This window comes from Physeter macrocephalus, chromosome 7 (genome assembly GCF_002837175.3).
Source record: "Physeter macrocephalus isolate SW-GA chromosome 7, ASM283717v5, whole genome shotgun sequence".
NCBI classification, from domain to species: Eukaryota; Metazoa; Chordata; class Mammalia; order Artiodactyla; family Physeteridae; genus Physeter; species Physeter macrocephalus.
Window position 1 is genome coordinate 95,072,835 of NC_041220.1, and position 17,771 is coordinate 95,090,605.

The window sequence follows — 17,771 nt, forward strand, 5'->3', positions numbered from 1 at the left end:
TCTCAACCACTGCGCCACCAGGGAAGCCCTGGACATTTCTTTTGATATCCATTTTAAGATGGTTCTAATTTTAGAAGGGTTCAAATGTGGAAAAAAGTATCGGGACAACTTTTATTGCCATATTAAAAGAAGAAAACTAGACATATTCTGGTAGATTTTTTGACCTCCCCCCACTCCCATTTTTTTTCCGTAAGTCTCAGAGAAGGAATGAGCTTGGGACTGAGATTTATATGTCTCATCTTTACAGCTGGATGCCCGGACATTGTAGATACTGTATCATTAATTCCTTACAGAGGGATATTTGAACACAGAACATTAAACCCAGCTGTATTTTTATTTCATTCATTTATTGAACAGATATTGTGGGCATCTTATCAGTTGGATCCTCTGGGAAGCGCATGCCAGAGTGGGGTTAGAAGAATAAGATGTTTACATGGGGAAATAACTATGGGAAAAAAAGGGAGATGAAGCAGAAGTGGGTATGGAACACCTCTGGATTGAGATGCAGGTCTAGCCCCTGTGAAGGGAGAGGGGGAAGGAAGGACAGTTGGGTGGAGCAGACTACCGTGCAGCTATGGGAAAGTCTTGGCCAGCCCAGCAGGGAACTCTGGTGCAGAGCAGGACTGCTGGGGAGTCTGTACTGGCCAGGAACAGAGAACCTACTTATCACTGCTGTGCTCAGTCCTGGGCTGGCATTGCCTGCAAAGTGGGTGGCCTCTGCTTGGAAACTGAGGCAGATTCTCTGGACGGTTGCAGCCGGAAGTGGTCAGCTGCCTGCTCTCCTGTGCAGGGTCTCTCTGGAAGGGAGATCTGAGTAGTGCACCTCCCTAGCCCCACAAGTCACTTACGTATCAGGCACTGTTTGAATCTTCAGTCTGCTACTTGGTCTGAATGTGAACCTGGGCAAGTTGCCTAACTTGCAAATTTTTGTTGTTACTGTTTTAGAAAAAAAGGATAGTATCGGTTTTATAGTGTTCTTGTGAGGAGTAAATGAGTGTGTATCCACATAAAGAAGAAAGGATGCTCAACATCACTAATCATTAGATAAATGCAAATCAAAACTACAATGAGGTATCACTTCACACCAGTCAGAGTGGCCATCATCAAAAAATCTACAAACAATAAATGCTGGAGAGGGTGTGGAGAAAAGGGAACCCTCCTGCACTGTTGGTGGGAACGTAAATTGATACAGCCACTATGGAGAACAGTATGGAGGTTCCTTAAAAAACTAAAAATAGAACTATCATATGACCCAGCAATCCCACTACTGGGCATATACCCTGAGAAAACCATAATTCCAAGAGCCATGTACCACAATGTTCATTGCAGCTCTACTTACAATAGCCAGGACATGGAAGCAACCTAAGTGTCCATCGACAGATGAATGGATAAAGAAGATGTGGCGCATACATACAATGGAATATTACTCAGCCATAAGAAGAAACGAAATTGAATTTTTTGTAGTGAGGTGGATGGACCTAGAGTCTGTCATACAGAGTGAAGTAAGTCAGAAAGAGAAAAGCAAATACCGTATGCTAACACACATATATATATATATAGAATCTAAAAAAAAAAAGTTCTGATGAACCTAGGGGCAGGACAGGAGTAAAGACACAGATATGGAGAATGGACTTGAGGACGCGGTGAGGGGGAAGGGTAAGCTGGAACGAAATGAGAGAATAGCACTGACATATATACACTACCATATGTAAAATAGATAGCTAGTGGGAAGCAGCTGCATCGCATGGGGAGATCACCTCAGTGCTTTGTGACCATCTAGAAGGGTGGGATAGGGAGGGTGGGAGGGAGACCCAAAAGGGAGGGGATATGGGGATATATGTATACATGTAGTTGATTCACTTTGTTATACAGCAGTAACTAACACAACATTGTAAAGCAATTATACTCCAATAAAGATGTTAAAAAAAAAAAAAAGCATGGCTGCACGATAGAATCTCTCAAATGTCCACCATTATGATTTTTTTTTTTTTGTGGGGATGTGATGACAGTCAAGTTGGAAAAGATCCCTATGCTTTATGAGTTTTTACCTTGTCATGGGAGACATGGTAAATAGACAAATATCTGAACAGAGTAATTTCCGATAATGAGAAGTGCTGTTAAAACCAGGTGATATGGGCTTCCCTGGTGGTGCAGTGATTTAAGAATCCACCTGCCAATGCAGGGGACACGGGTTCGATCTCTGGTCCGGGAAGATTCCCCATGCCTTGGAGCAGCTAAGCCCGTGTGCCACAACTACTGAGCCTGTGCTCTTGAGCGTGCGAGCCACAACTACTGAAGCCCGTGTGCCTAGAGCCCGGAATCCGCAGCAAGAGAAGCCACCACAATGAGAAGCCTGCGTGCAGCAACAAAGACCCAATGCAGCCATAAACAAATAAATAAATAAATTTATTTTAAAAAAAAGATGATATGACGATATGACAGAGTGAGGGCAAAACATTTTTTGACACGCAGGGACTGAAGCATAACACCCAGAATTTTTTCTGCAGGAATGAATGAATGGTTGAATGAATGCATCCAATTAACAGAAGGACACAATGGTGAACAAACTGATAATACTGGGGACAAAATGTGTGTAATTGCTGATGGCATGCGGAATTAAATGTGATTTTAAAATAAAGATTATTCAAATCGATGGAGAGTTTTGAAATCCAGTAGATACTCTTATTCTTACTTGCTAGGAGGAATTAATTTAGAAATCAGCATGATTTTCATTTGCCTGAAAACAGAATAAGCCAAGACAGAGTACACTAAAACAGGAGTTGGCAAACTTTTTCTGTAAAGGGCCAGATAGTAAATATTTTAGACTTCCCTGGCCAGACAGTCTCTGTTGGCACTGCTCAAGTCTTCCGTCATAGCATCAAAACCGCTGTAGACAATATGTGAACAAATGGGCATGGTCGTGTTCCAATAAAACTTTAAGAACATTGAAATTTGAGTTTCATAGATTTTTTCATGTATCATAAAATATTATTCTTTTGGTTTTCTTTCAACCATTAAAAACATAAAAACCATTTTTAGAGCCCATGGACTGTCAAGCAGACAGGTAGCGGGTTGGATTTGGCTGCCCCCAAGAGAACGTGGGGAATAACCAGTTTTCATTAGTGGGATGAATGAAGCAAAGCATTAAACATTTACTTTTGAGGAGGTAACATTTTTTATTTTAACTTATCACAGTTGGCCCTAAAGGTTTAGGCTGTGTGCCTGTTGAGGTTAGTGACTCAGAAATGTAGCCTAGCCATATTGCCTCTTTTTCTTGTTCTTGATAAAGATGTAGCAGTAACAGGTGTTATTCTACAGGATAAATCTCGTACAGAATCAATTTGTATTATTATTTGAGCAAATCAGAAATGTCAAGGGATGGTAACTTTTAATATGTAAATGTATGCCCTCAGTCTTCAGTATGTCTCTGGTCTTTCTATATGAATACCTAAAGAGCTTCCCAGCCTCCCATTCTGCGTGGTATCCATTTAATGGATAACTTAACCCAATCCCATATTCCTGGGACCAACTTAAATATCCAGTAATTAGCTTTTATAAACAATAGTGCAATGAATAATATATAACTAATATATTGCCTTTAAGAATTATATTCCTAATGTTTACTCTGAATGTTTACTCTTGAAATATATTTTCATTTCCTCTCAAAAGGAAAATTATTCTGTGTCTTCTGCCATACAGGGTGTGGATGCTGTGAACAGCATTCCATTCTGGGAGTTGGAATAGCATGCAACTGAGAAATTGTAATGCTTAATTTTTCTTTCTGCTCCGTAAACTTTTGATTTTTTTAAAAAACATGTCTGCATTAAGTCTTATTCCTTTTTTCATGTTTCAGCATACATGATATACTGAACTAACTTGTTTCTGTGTTAAATGGTAGCAATGGACAACAAACTTTTCTTGTGTTTAAATTCAAGAGGTGTTGTCTGTAGATAGTGTGGTAACATCATTAGTATAGAACAGAAATGGGTATGTATAATAAGCTTCATAACTCTGGTCAAGTTTTATATTTTTCATTTAGTTACCTCCTAGAAAGTTTGAAATTTCAAAGATGTCAGCAAAAATATTGAGTATGAATAGGTTTTAGGTTTATGTGTTACGTGACATTACGCATTTGCTAGTTCCACAGTCCCTCCGTCTCAAAATTGAGTGTAAAAGCTGTCTGAAGAGTAGATTTATTCACACCGATACTGTTTTCTTGCACAAAATCCTTTAACGCATCAAGTAATATGTAGACTGAATATATTGAAACTGTATTTTTAAGGTTACAGTTATAACTTTTTAAGTGATGAAATGTCTTCCCTTTTACTCTCAATAAAATCTATCATTTATTCTGCTAAAGCCTTTATGACTGAGCAAATGACAGTCCTTTTGCTGAAGCAATACTGAATCTAAGTGAGTATAATTCAGTTACCACCCTGGCAGTTTTTCCCAAGGTACTTCCATAATGTGGGTTTCATTCTTCATTCAGAAACAGGATAGTAACAGCACTGAGCTTGGTAGATTGTGTTGTTTTCCTTTGTTTCCTTACTTTTGGTTTATTGGTTGTAAATTCTCAGTCACCATCAAGTTCGACAGCTTTGCTCATTACAGCATGAATAATTACAGAAAATTAAAAGAAGCTGGAAGGAGCTTGGTTATCATTCTGGCCTAATCTTTTCTGTCTTAAAATTGATGAAATGGAAGTCTACCTAGAAAAGTGAAGTGACTTGTCACAGATGGAATCATTTATTACTTGTGAGGTCTCAATTAAAACCTTGGGCTCTAGATATCAACACTATTGTTCTTTGCACTACTGCCTTTTAAGTTGCAAATAGTCACTACATAAATGTTTTTTGAATGTAAATAAGAAATGTGAGTCTTTAATCTCAAAGCACAAATAAAGTATTCCTTACTTCAGTGTTTATTTCTAAGATATAATTATACTCAAAATTAAGTCAGTTTCAAGCTATACTTGGTAATTAAGATTCTTAGGTTTATCATCAGAAAGTATATTTTAAAAATAAGTTATTCTGGATATTTCAAAAGATACTGCAAGATTATAAAGAATAAAAGAGAAGTAGAAACCTCATCACTAAGATAGTGATCATTATGATGTATTTCTTCCAAGTCTTTTTTTCTGTCTCTGCATTCTTTTCAATCAGTGATATCAGTTTTGTTTTCTGCTTTTTAATTGATTATAAACAATTTCCTTTTTATTAAGTTTCCTTTAAAAGCATCATTTTTTAATGGATGTATAACATTTTGTTGTTTGGTGTACCATCATTTAACTACTCCTCTTACACAAACTGAACTCTTCGGTAGTTTCCAATTTTTGTCTGTTATAAATCATGTCTGAATAAGGTCATTGAATATATTTTTTGTCAGATTTGGTAACTTGTTAGCTTAGGATCAGTGCCTATTTAGGAAAGCAAGGCTGGTGGCTCTTGGGTGTGGACTGCTAGGCAGCTGGAGAAATATTGTTCCAGTGACCTTGTGGCCATGTCCAAGTCCAAGTTTGGTTTTGCCCGTGCCTACCACCTTCCTTGAAAAAACCGTTTGTAATTTTGATTAGAGAAAATGGTGCTTTAATTGGCTTTTTTTGAATTTGAATTTTTATTTTGTTTTAAGATTACATATGCTTAGTTAAAATGAACAAAATCTTGTAGTTCATGCTATTGGTCTTTTTAATGTGAAAATTGCCCAAAGGTGTAAGAATGGAATATTAAGCTTTATATTGGCACCTAAATTCTGTCTTTGCTGATTGAGTATGTAGAGTTCACATTCCAACTTGCATTTCTGAATGTGATTATGATGTTTATTTCTTTTTTGCTAAGTGTAAATTCCTTGAGGGTATGAATCATTTTTCATTTGCATTAAAAAAAATTTTTATTGGAGCATAGTTGATTTATAATGTTGTGTTAGCTTCAGGTGTACAACAAAGTGAATCAGTTATACATATACATATATCCACTCTTCTTTAGATTCTTTGCCCATATAGGCCATTACAGAGTATTGGGTAGAGTTCCCTGTGCTATACAGTAGGTCCTCATTAGTTACAGAGTATTGGGTAGAGTTCCCTGTGCTATACAGTAAGTCCTTATTAGTTATCTATTTTATATATAGTAGTGTGTATGTGTCAATCCCAATCTCCCAATTTATCCCTCTCCCCTTCCCCCCAGCCCGGCATTTTTTTGATCACCATCCTTGCTTTAGTAACAGCTTGGAGAGAGAAAATACTACATAGTAATGTACTTTGATTGCCAGATGCATCTTGATTTCAGAAACATTAAAATGGGAAGATGTGTGTCTTTAGAACCAAGGAAATAGAACCTTCAACTTGATACTCACTGAGTATGTTAGGCATTTTCTGCCTTCCTTCTAGAGTTATATGAGGTAGATACTGTTCTGCCCATTTATGAATGAGGAATTCTGTTACAGAAAAATGTAGTGACTTGCCCAAGACTAGTGTAATTTGAAAGTGATAGAGCTGGCCTTCAAGCACAAGTATGCTTGACTTTAGAAGCCCCTAATCATCTCACCAAAATGCTGTGAAATGTTAATCTGCATTAGCAGGATTAAAAAAAAAATTCCACTTAAAGCCAAAGAAAATCAGTCAAATGGCTGTTTTTGCTTGTTTTCATACACATAGTGGATTTTTTTTTTTTTTAAGAGAAAGATGAGAGTAGACAAAATGAAAATGAATACCTGAAATCTTATGACCCAGAGGTGTTCTCTGTTAACATTTGTTTATACAGTGTTGCACCGTCCCAGGTGGGGGGCAGCACTCAGCCTGTACGCAGTGTGAGGGTGCCCCTGAAGTTGCAACACTGTGTGGGATGGAGAATTTTCTGCTAAAATGCCAGTAAGAGTGGCTCTTGACCAACGTTGGTGTATATTGAAGAATGTGGGGTTTGGAGTGGAGCGTGCCGGGGTTCACATCTGCCTCTGCCTCTGCTAGTGTGATCTTGGGCCATTAATTTAACTTTTCTGTGCCTTGGTTTTTTCATTTACCGTATCTGGGTGTCATTCCCCCAAATAAGGTAGCTTTTGCATTTTCTCCTATATGGAAATTCTCTGCATACGAACGAGTTCCGTTCCTAGAGTGCGTTGGTAAGTCCAGTTTGTCCTTAAGTCCAACAGAGTTAGCCTAGGTACCCAACTAACACAATTGGCTATACAGTACTATACTGTAATAGGTTTATAATACTTTTCACACAAATAATACATAAACAAGCAAACACCAAAAATAAAGAAAACATTTTTAATCTCACAGTACAGTACCTTGAAAAGTACAGTAGTACAGTACAACAGCTGGCATACAGGGCTGGCATCGAGTGAACAGGCAAGAAGAGTTACTGACTGGAGGAGGCAGAGGAGATGGGAGATGGTAGAGCTGAAGGATCGTCAGCAACAGGAGACGGAGGGCAAGCTGCAATGTCTCTCACGCCTGAGGTTGATGGCACAGGTTCTGGTTCCTAGCTGGATTCAATTCTACCTGCCCTCTTGAAAAAACGATCCGGTGATGTCTGGGTAGTAGGTCTTTTTTTCTCTTCATAGATGACATGGTAGCACTGGATTGCATTCTGAACGGCTGCTGCAACCTTTGTGTACCGTTCTGTGTTCGGGTCCTGTGCCTCAAAAACTAGCAGTGTCTCCTGAAGTAAAGAAAATCTCCATGCCATTTCCTGGGTCGTGAATCTCTTCAGTTACTTCTTCTTCCTCTTGTCTCTCTTAGTCCTTTCTCTGGGCCTCCAATTCCATCAGGTCTTCATTAAAAGCGCAGCCACTTGTGCAACACATGTGCGCATCTTTGAAAGTTCACAACTTGAAGGTTTGTAAGTAGGGGACTTACTATGTTGGCATCCAAGCTGCAAAAGGAGCATAGTTACAAAGCCTTGAGAGGAAGCAAGGTCATGTACACATTGTCTGCTCTTAGGCAAGTCCTGCCAACTAGGACTTCTTTTAAATCTTTTTTTTTTGTTTCCAGTTCATTTTTTTTTTAAAGAAAATCATCCTAATACATGAGATGTAGTATTGTAATACAGCTACATGTGTCTGAGTGTGTGCAAAAAGCATATTTTCACACAATACAGATTTGTATATGGTTAAGTTACAAGTAATATTCAGCATTATTGAAATGGTATCTAGAAGATACTGTATTTCTTTTAAAGTCAGTATTTTGTAGAGCACTTGTTCTGCATTTTTCTGTTGTTTCCAGTTTTTAAGTATTCAACTTATGTAAGTTGATTAGTTATGTAAATGTACCTAGTATTCTTTATTTCTATACTGAACTTAAGATCTATTTTGTGTTGACTTCTCTCCCTTTTTATTTCAAAATTTTTGGTTCAGTGTGACAGGAACAATTTAAGATGTGACAAGATGTGCAAGTTAGCTATTTGGGGTAGTTTCTCAGAGAAAGAAGCCCCTTTTTTTGGTCAGGCATCTCAAAAATTCTTTGGGTAATAAATGACTTCTTAGAATTCCTCATATTTAGATTTAAACATAACAAGCTAAATTACTTTGATATTGATGGTGTACATATATTAGGCAACTTACCTTTTTTTTTTTTTTTTTTTGTCATTTTTAGGATTCTGAGTAACAATAAAATATCCGAGCTGAAGAATGGCTCATTTTCTGGGTTAAGTCTCCTTGAAAGATTGTGAGTATTCTTTTATTATCATCTCTTATTGGTATTTTATTTACTGCATTTTCATTGTAAGTCTGTTACTAAACTCTCAACTTTTCAGAATAAAAATTGAGTTTTCCCAATATTTTATTATAAAACATCTCAGAATTGCATTTTAAAAAACAATTCATTAAAGCAGAGAAGTGCAAACTTTCTGTAAAGGGCCAGATATTAAATAATTTAGGCTTTGTGGGCCATATGGTCTCTGTCACAGTGACCCAGTTATGCCAGTGTCTTGAGAATGCATACACAGATCAATGTGGATGTGACTTTATTTACAAAACAGGCCGTGCATCATAGTTTGATGACCAGTGGCTTTTAAAGCCTCAATGCTATTTTGAAATTCTGTCATAATGTGTATACCTTATAAGATAGTCCAGTAGAATCAAAAAAAAAAAAAAAACACATCCGGAGAAGTACTTTTGGATAAACTTTGACTATTTTATTCAGCCATCTTTGAATGTGATAATTCTGTTTTGCTTAATGATGAGGTCTAGTTTTGCTTCTGATAAGATGTGTGACAAGTAGCACTTAGTTTTTGCCTTGGTGAGTTTTTAATGGATTAAAAATGGATATTTAATTGCTTGTGTGTTGAATGCTATTCTAGGATCAAGTTTCAAATTCGCATATTACTCATACACTTAGGATAACGTTTCGCATACATCAGGGAGCCAGTCACAGTGAGCATCTCTATTTCTGTTGGATAACAGACTTTTCTCATTTTCTTAGTTCTCTTTGCTTCACTTTTTCTCCTTCTGTGTGCCTTTCCTTGACTATTTTACTTAGCGTCTTCTGCCACAATTGATTCCCACAGGACTTTATTGCTTTGATCACAGATGTGTTATTTAAGCATGTAACATCCAGAGTTCTTCATCCTTTTACGTAGGTCTCTGTTCTTTTCATTAAGATCAAACATCTTTAAGTTAGGCTTTATATATATATGTGTGTGTGTGTGTAGAAGCCCCTTTTTTTGGTCAGGCATCTCAAAAATTCTTTGGGTAATAAATGACTTCTTAGAATTCCTCATATTTAGATTTAAACATAACAAGCTAAATTACTTTGATATTGATGGTGTACATATATTAGGCAACTTACCTTTTTTTTTTTTTTTTTTTTTGTCATTTTTAGGATTCTGAGTAACAATAAAATATCCGAGCTGAAGAATGGCTCATTTTCTGGGTTAAGTCTCCTTGAAAGATTGTGAGTATTCTTTTATTATCATCTCTTATTGGTATTTTATTTACTGCATTTTCATTGTAAGTCTGTTACTAAACTCTCAACTTTTCAGAATAAAAATTGAGTTTTCCCAATATTTTATTATAAAACATCTCAGAATTGCATTTTAAAAAACAATTCATTAAAGCAGAGAAGTGCAAACTTTCTGTAAAGGGCCAGATATTAAATAATTTAGGCTTTGTGGGCCATATGGTCTCTGTCACAGTGACCCAGTTATGCCAGTGTCTTGAGAATGCATACACAGATCAATGTGGATGTGACTTTATTTACAAAACAGGCCGTGCATCATAGTTTGATGACCAGTGGCTTTTAAAGCCTCAATGCTATTTTGAAATTCTGTCATAATGTGTATACCTTATAAGATAGTCCAGTAGAATCAAAAAAAAAAAAAAACACATCCAGGAGAAGTACTTTTGGATAAACTTTGACTATTTTATTCAGCCATCTTTGAATGTGATAATTCTGTTTTGCTTAATGATGAGGTCTAGTTTTGCTTCTGATAAGATGTGTGACAAGTAGCACTTAGTTTTTGCCTTGGTGAGTTTTTAATGGATTAAAAATGGATATTTAATTGCTTGTGTGTTGAATGCTATTCTAGGATCAAGTTTCAAATTCGCATATTACTCATACACTTAGGATAACGTTTCGCATACATCAGGGAGCCAGTCACAGTGAGCATCTCTATTTCTGTTGGATAACAGACTTTTCTCATTTTCTTAGTTCTCTTTGCTTCACTTTTTCTCCTTCTGTGTGCCTTTCCTTGACTATTTTACTTAGCGTCTTCTGCCACAATTGATTCCCACAGGACTTTATTGCTTTGATCACAGATGTGTTATTTAAGCATGTAACATCCAGAGTTCTTCATCCTTTTACGTAGGTCTCTGTTCTTTTCATTAAGATCAAACATCTTTAAGTTAGGCTTTATATATATATGTGTGTGTGTGTGTGTGTGTATGCATTTACATATACATATACAGCAGTGCATTCATGTATGCATATGTATACATATAAACGTGTATGTATACACATGTGTGTACGCACACACCTGTAAAATGATCTCAGCAGAGCAGTGCTTAATTCTCAGATTTTTTTTTTTTCTGTTTTCATTCAAGCCTTCATGTTCTGTTCCACACAGTCCATGTGCTTCAGAGGATGCTGGCTGCACCTCATTTCTAGGCCTTATCTTGATAGGATAGTCCACACACATTCCATGGTCACTGGTTTAGGAATGGGCATTTGACCCAATTTAATTGAGTTGAGATTTGCTTGGGGCTTTGGGGAGAGGAATTTCCTCACTTTCATCAGAAAAGATGCTTGTACTTCTGGTACAGAAGCCACCATGCTGCGGGCTTGGGCCGGAGCCGTCACACTGAGGTGTGTGGGGTAGGCCCATCAGGGTGAGCGTAGGGGAGCTGGCGGGACCTCGCCGAAGTATGACTCCCTCTGGACTGTTAGAGTTGAATGAGGCAGCCTGTTCCTGTTTGGTTTTCCGTTCCTTGCAAGAAGAGTCATTGTGCCTGACAGATACCCTTAGCATGTAGCACATTGTCAGGCTTTGAGTAGAGGTACTCAGAATGATGGCGGGGTCAGTGCGGTTTGCCCTTTCCAAGGAAGGATGACAGGCACTCCTAGGTGTTAAGTGGTGTCTGTTGTGTTTAGAAACACAAGTTACTTTTGGCCCCAGGATTGCTGTGGTGGTTCATGTACATCAGAAGTGTGGACAGCATAGCTAAAGTTCTGTGCTATGGTGTGAATTACCGTCCTTGTTACATTTATTTTTTAATTTCCTTTGTCTTTGGCCTTATTTTTAGCCATTTGTTGAAAATAAATCCCTGTACATGTTAGAAACATTAGGTTGCCAGCAACATATTAGATTATATTAAAATGTTGCTATTGTTTTCAGCCAGGGGGCTGTTTATACCAGAATCCCGGAACACCATCTCTTATATAGGGCCAGAGAGAAACACACACACGTGTACCGGTATGCATGTATATATGTACATATATGTATATAATCTGCATATGTATATACATGTACATATACGTGTGTACACACACACACACACACACACACACACACACACACACACACACACACACACACACACACACACTCTGGGGGACTTTGAAAGACTGTTATATGGATGGGGGCTTCAGCCTGAAATCCCAGTGATGACCCTGGGACTGGACTTCCTCTGTTGGGGATCATCTTTACCTAAGCATGCCCTGTGCTTGGCATTTTCTATGTACACTTCCAAGCCTAGGCCTGAACCTTGGCCTTAACCACTGCCGCGGAGGCGGGTCGCGCATGCCTGGGGGGATGGCTGCTTCTCACACTGTCTTTGCAGGAGAGCCATCCACTTGAGACAGAAGGAGACAGGGATGGTAGAGCTAGGCTCCGACTGCAGTCTTGGAAGACTTGGCCCCGAGAAGGAAGGAGAGGGGCAAGCGTCCCAGAGGAAGCACCCCAGCCACAGGGCCGTCCTCTGTGGGCACGAGCCGGGTGGTGCTCCTTTCCTCCTCCACGTTCCTCCTGGGACCAGAGGCTGCAAAGGGCCCCGCGGCCTCTCGTGGAAATGCCCCTGGCCTTTGTTTCACTTGATTTCCAGAGCACAAGGTAGACCAAAGAGAGCCCTTAGCCAGTTGCTTGACCCTTTTGTGGGAGTTCACTACCCAAGGCTGGTTGCCGGCTTCTAGACCTTCCCTAGCACTGCCCCGTTATTCCACCTGGGCTTGGAGGTAGGGTGTTGATGCAGGGGCCTCGGAGAGGAAGGTGTGGAAGAGGACTGCGGGCTTTCCTTCCCCTAGGGCACAGCACCATCTTTCATATTTATAGTTTCTACCATGTTGCTGCTTTCTGATTTGATTTGCTAATTTTAAAGCCTCTATAAGTTTAGTACTTTCCATACCAACTTCTTGAACAATCTCTTCATTCATACTTTCTACTCTTTCCATAATGCTTCTCATTTTCCCTCTCTGCCTGGTTACCTAGCTTTCTAACCTGCCCTGTGTCTGTGCTCTGCTGTCCTCGTCCTGCGACTGAACCCAAAGAATGTCTCTTGTACCCTTCTGTGATTTTCATTCCTGTAAAATGCTTCTCATGGACTCCAGTTTGCTTCTGGCTCTTACACAATCAGTAGTGTATCTAGGTGGCTTCTCTTCCAGGACTGCAGAGACTTTAGGACTTTGTGTCTGAAATAGAGCCCAGAACAGTCTCTGTGAGTGTAGTCGTTGTATTGGTTTGCTAGGGCTGCCGTAACGAGTACCCCAGACTGGGTGGCTTAAATAACAAACATTTGTTTCCTCACAGTTCTGGAGGCTGGAAGTTCAAGAGCAAGGCCCTGGCAGAGTTGGTATTTTCTAAGGGCCATGAGAGAAGGATCTGTTCCAGGCTTCTCTCCTTGGCTTATAGGTTGCCATCTGTTTTCCTCTGGTGTCTTCACGAAGTCTTCCCTATGTGTGTGTCTGTGTCCTAATCTCCCCTTCTTGTGAGGACACCAGTCATATTGGATTAAGGCCCACCTGTGTGACCTCATTTTAACTTAATTACCTGTTTAAAGACCCTGTCTCCAAAGACAGTCACATGTTGAGATACTGGAGGTTATGAATTCAATAATATAAGACAGTTGGGGGGCCACAGTTCAGCCTGTGACAATGATGTAGCATTTTGATAGATTAACCGATGTGTATTTTCCCTGCCTGTTTCCTAATTACTCTACCTCAGGAGAAGGGATGACAAAACAGAAAAAAGGACTCAGTTTTTGACCAGTGAGTTCCTGAAGTTCTACCCTAAATGTAAAAAAGAAGTTTGAAACAGATTAAAAAAAAAAAAAAAAAGAAATTCCTCTTTACCTCAATACACCTTCTCTGGGCTAATTGGAGAGTTAGAGGGAGTATAGAAAGATCTTACATGTTGGTGGGTCCCCAGGAAAGGGCTCTGTCTTTGCTCATCTCCCCATCCCTACCTGTGATGAGGGGAGAGAGGGAAAAAGATCACATGAAACCAATATAAGGTTCTGGATCCAAGGGCAAGGGGCACCTGAGGCTTCTCTCCTGGGGAAGCAAAGGCCCAATTTCACAGGATCCAGCATGATGTTGGAGCAGGATAACTGGTCATGTGGCCATTGAGGCCTATGGGCTAGGACCCTCTGTTAGAGTTTCCCAGGGGAGCAGTGGAATAGCCACTGGGGTTTGTTAGCAGAGGAGAGAGAGAGAGAGAGAGAGAGAGAGAGATCGTTCTACAGCAGCCTGCTGGTTTGCCAGGAAGAGCTTTAGAAATGTCCTGAGCTGCTTTTGGGGAACCCAACTTAAGACATAGCTAGCCAAATAAATGACTTCATGTTTGTACAATGACATCATTTTCAAAATGTTCAAAATCACCTGAAAACACTGTAGTGGACTTTATTCCTTGAACACTCACCCTTCAGTGTCTCTCCCTAAGTCTTCCAAATGCAAAACCTGAGAGCTTTCTTTGCTCCATTGCTGGAATGAAAGCTGCCCCACTCGCCCACCCCTGCCTCAGCAACCCTCAAACAGTGACTGAGAGCAGATGGTGGGCAACCACCCCAAGAGGAACGACCTGAGTGTGTTCTAGACTGCCTTCCACAGGTGCCCAGGGGGCCGAGTATCAGTTGAGCACAGCAGAGATTGCCTCAACGATGCCCCCTTTATTGGTTCTCTTCTCTTTCTGGGCTCACTTCCCCACTTTCCTATTAGTGTGTTCTGAGGTCCCTTCCCGAATAAAGCCACTTGCACTGACACCCTGCCTGGGAGAATTCTACCTGAGAGACATAGCCAGCCAAATATTTGCAGCCTGCTTTGGCTAGCTAGAGACCCCTGAACATGAGAACAAACAAATCAAACAACTTAAAAATATGGCAGAAAGAGATGTGGTGTAAAAGGCAAGTGATAGGTCAAGAAATTATTCAGACTAGGGCCAAAACTGTAAAGCTCTGGCCTTAAAATTACTGTAGCCAGGCCGTGCAGAATAAGGGATAGGCTTAGTAGTGTGGGGTAGGGCACGTAGGGTAGAATAACAGGGCTGGCTGCGTTGAGCTAGCTAGCAGATAAGCCCCAGTGATCGAGTAAACCTGCAAGGCAAGCTGTCCTGGCAGTTCTTTTGGGATGAAGAATGGACTTCTTAAGAGGATTAATTTTCTCTTTTTTTTCTTTTTTTTGGATGTATTAAGTGTTCCACAAAGTAAAACAGGTGCAGGTGGACATACTCCTACAGACTCCATCTAGAATGGATCCTTTTTCTTTAGGCTTAACACTTTGTTTTTCTAAATGTTTGGTTTTTCATTTGGGAGCTAGCTTGTTTTCCATCATTCGTATTGGGTTGGCCAAAAAGTTCCTTCGGTTTTAAAGTAAAACTAAAAGACACATTTTTCATTTTCACCAAGAACTTTATTGAACAATATATTCACTGTTTTGTTCCACTGCTTTCTGCCATTTTTCAGGCAACTTCATAATTCCATCTTCCCAAAACTTTTTATCTTTTTGAGCAAAGAACTGTTCCAGGTTCCTTTTACAGTCTTCCAGGGAATTGAAATTTTTTCCATTAACAGAATTTTGTAAAGACCAAAATAAATGGAAATCCAAAGATGCAATGTCTGGTGAATATGGCGGATGAATCAGAACTTCCCAGCCAATCTGTAACAGTTTTTGCCTGGTCATCAAAGAAACATGCGGTCTTGCGTTATCCTCATGGAAGATTATGCATTTTCTGTTGACTAATTCCGGACGCTTTTCATCGAGTGCTGCTTTCAGTTGGTCTAATTGGGAGCAGTACTTGTTGGAATTAATCGTTTGGTTTTCCAGAAGGAGCTGATAATAGAGGACTCCCTTCCAATCCCACCATACACAACATCACCTTCTTTGGATGAAGACCGGCCTTTGGTGTGGTTGGTGGTGGTTCATTTCACTTGCCTCATGATCTCTTCCGTTCCACATTATTGTACAGTATCCACTTTTCATCGCCCGTCACCATTTGTTTTAAAAATGGAACGTTTTCATTACATTTAAGTAGAGACATTTACAAGTAGAGAATCGCGTGCGGAAATACTCTCAAGAAGGTCTTTTTCGCTTAACTTATGTGGAACACAAACATCAAATCGATTCACATAACCAGGCTGGTGCAAATGATTTTCAACACTTGATTTGGATATTTTGAGTATGTCAGCTATCTCCTGCGTGGTATAACGTTGATTGTTCTCAATTAATGTCTCGATTTGATCGCTATCAACTTCAACTAGTCTACCTGACCATGGAGCATCGTCCAGAGAGAAATCTCCAGCACGAAACTTTGCAAACCACTTTTGACATGTTTGATCAGTCACAGCACCATCTCCATACACTGCACAAATCTTTTTTTGTGTTTCAGTTGCATTTTTACCTTTCTTGAAATAGTAAAACAGTATGCCGAAAATGTTGCTTTTTTTCTTCCATCTTCAATATTAAAATGACTACACAGAAATTCACCAGTTTTGTCTGACTGCTGGAATGAAGGGTGAGGATAAGGGGGAAGTAGGGAGCTGTGTTAAATCTAAGATAATTTAAAGCCTATAATCTCTGTTTAGAGACCAGTGCCCTAGCCTGGACTAGTGGTTATCCAATTTGATGTGCATCAGAATCACTTGGGGGGCTCGATAAAGCACAGATTAGGGTTTCTGATACGGTATTGAACTTGGGCTATGCTGATTTTTGAGGTGGCTGTGAGATATGTCCGGATGTAGATGTTGAGTTAGATAAGTAACTAGTTAGTGGTAAGTTTGGGCTAGAGATACAAATTTGAGTCCAGAGACAAGGTAGTGATGAGATTGCCTCAGAGAAAGTATAGTGTGGGAGGAGTGAGAGGTGGGTATGGGTCAAGCCTCAGTTGTTGCTGATCAGATAAATAAGGTGAGGATCCTTTATTTAACAAATAGCCTTTGAGACTTAACCTGTGTCTTAGGCATTGCTCAAGGGAACCAAACGTCCATCAATTCATCCATCCACCCATTTATCCTTCCTCTCTCCCACCTCCCTCTTCATTTTTTATTGTCATTCTTGGGTTGTGTTATATATTTGCCAGTATTTAGTGGCACACCTCCCCTATATACTCTTAATTCCTGATTCTAGAATTGCTTAGTGGCCAATGCGTTTGACTTTCCAACCTTCATTCCACACCAAATGATAGCTCTAGATCACCACAGCATCTCTTTCTCTAGGGATTGATAGAGGCATTGCCAAAAAGAGATGAGGAGTAGTTAGCTGTGAGGCTTGGAGGAAGATTTCTTGGCTCCTAAGGAGATACAAGGAGAGTGTCCATTCTTTTTCATGACTCTGTGCTTGGAGGTGATTTCTGGACCTGGATGTCACACCCTGATTAAGGGTCAGCCTGGAGGCGAACTTGACATTCTGAGAAGGGTCGATCTGAGAGATGGATGGAACCACCCATTTAAGCTGCTCTACTTGTTGATTTCTTGTAATGCCCGAGAATTATTTTTTTATTGTTAAAGCCTTTTGAAGTAAAGGTTTCTGATACTTGCAGCTAAAAAGCATCTTATCTGATACACCTTGCATTCTTTCCTAAAGGATTTAGCTCTTTTAACAACAGTTAAGATATTCCTTTAATTTTGTTTAAACAATTCTTGTGCGCCTTTTCATTTATATTTTAATGATGCAACATATTCAGATTTAGCCATAGATCTAAAGTTAGACTCGTGTTCACTAGGGAAGCTGTGGGTTGGTGAAGGGAAGTGGGAGATGTTAAAGAATCTGACTATAAATATCTTTTGCCCGGGCTTCCCTGGTGGTGCAGTGGTTGAGAGTCCGCCTGTCGATGCAGGGGACACGGGTTTGTGCCCCG

General features: G+C 39.6%; 1 protein-coding gene across 2 annotated transcripts in view; it reads left to right on the top strand.

Moving 5' to 3' along the window:
- ADGRA3 (adhesion G protein-coupled receptor A3) overlaps positions 1–17,771 on the top strand; it is a 118,999-nt gene that overhangs the window by 21,328 nt on the left and 79,900 nt on the right. The window contains exon 2 of one of the 2 annotated variants that reach the window (XM_007115844.2): positions 8,588–8,659. In XM_007115844.2, the coding sequence (XP_007115906.2) occupies positions 8,588–8,659 (72 nt within the window). Of the gene's footprint in view, positions 1–8,587; positions 8,660–9,818; positions 9,887–17,771 lie in introns of those variants that run through there. The other variant, XM_024119309.1, reaches the window with a different exon arrangement.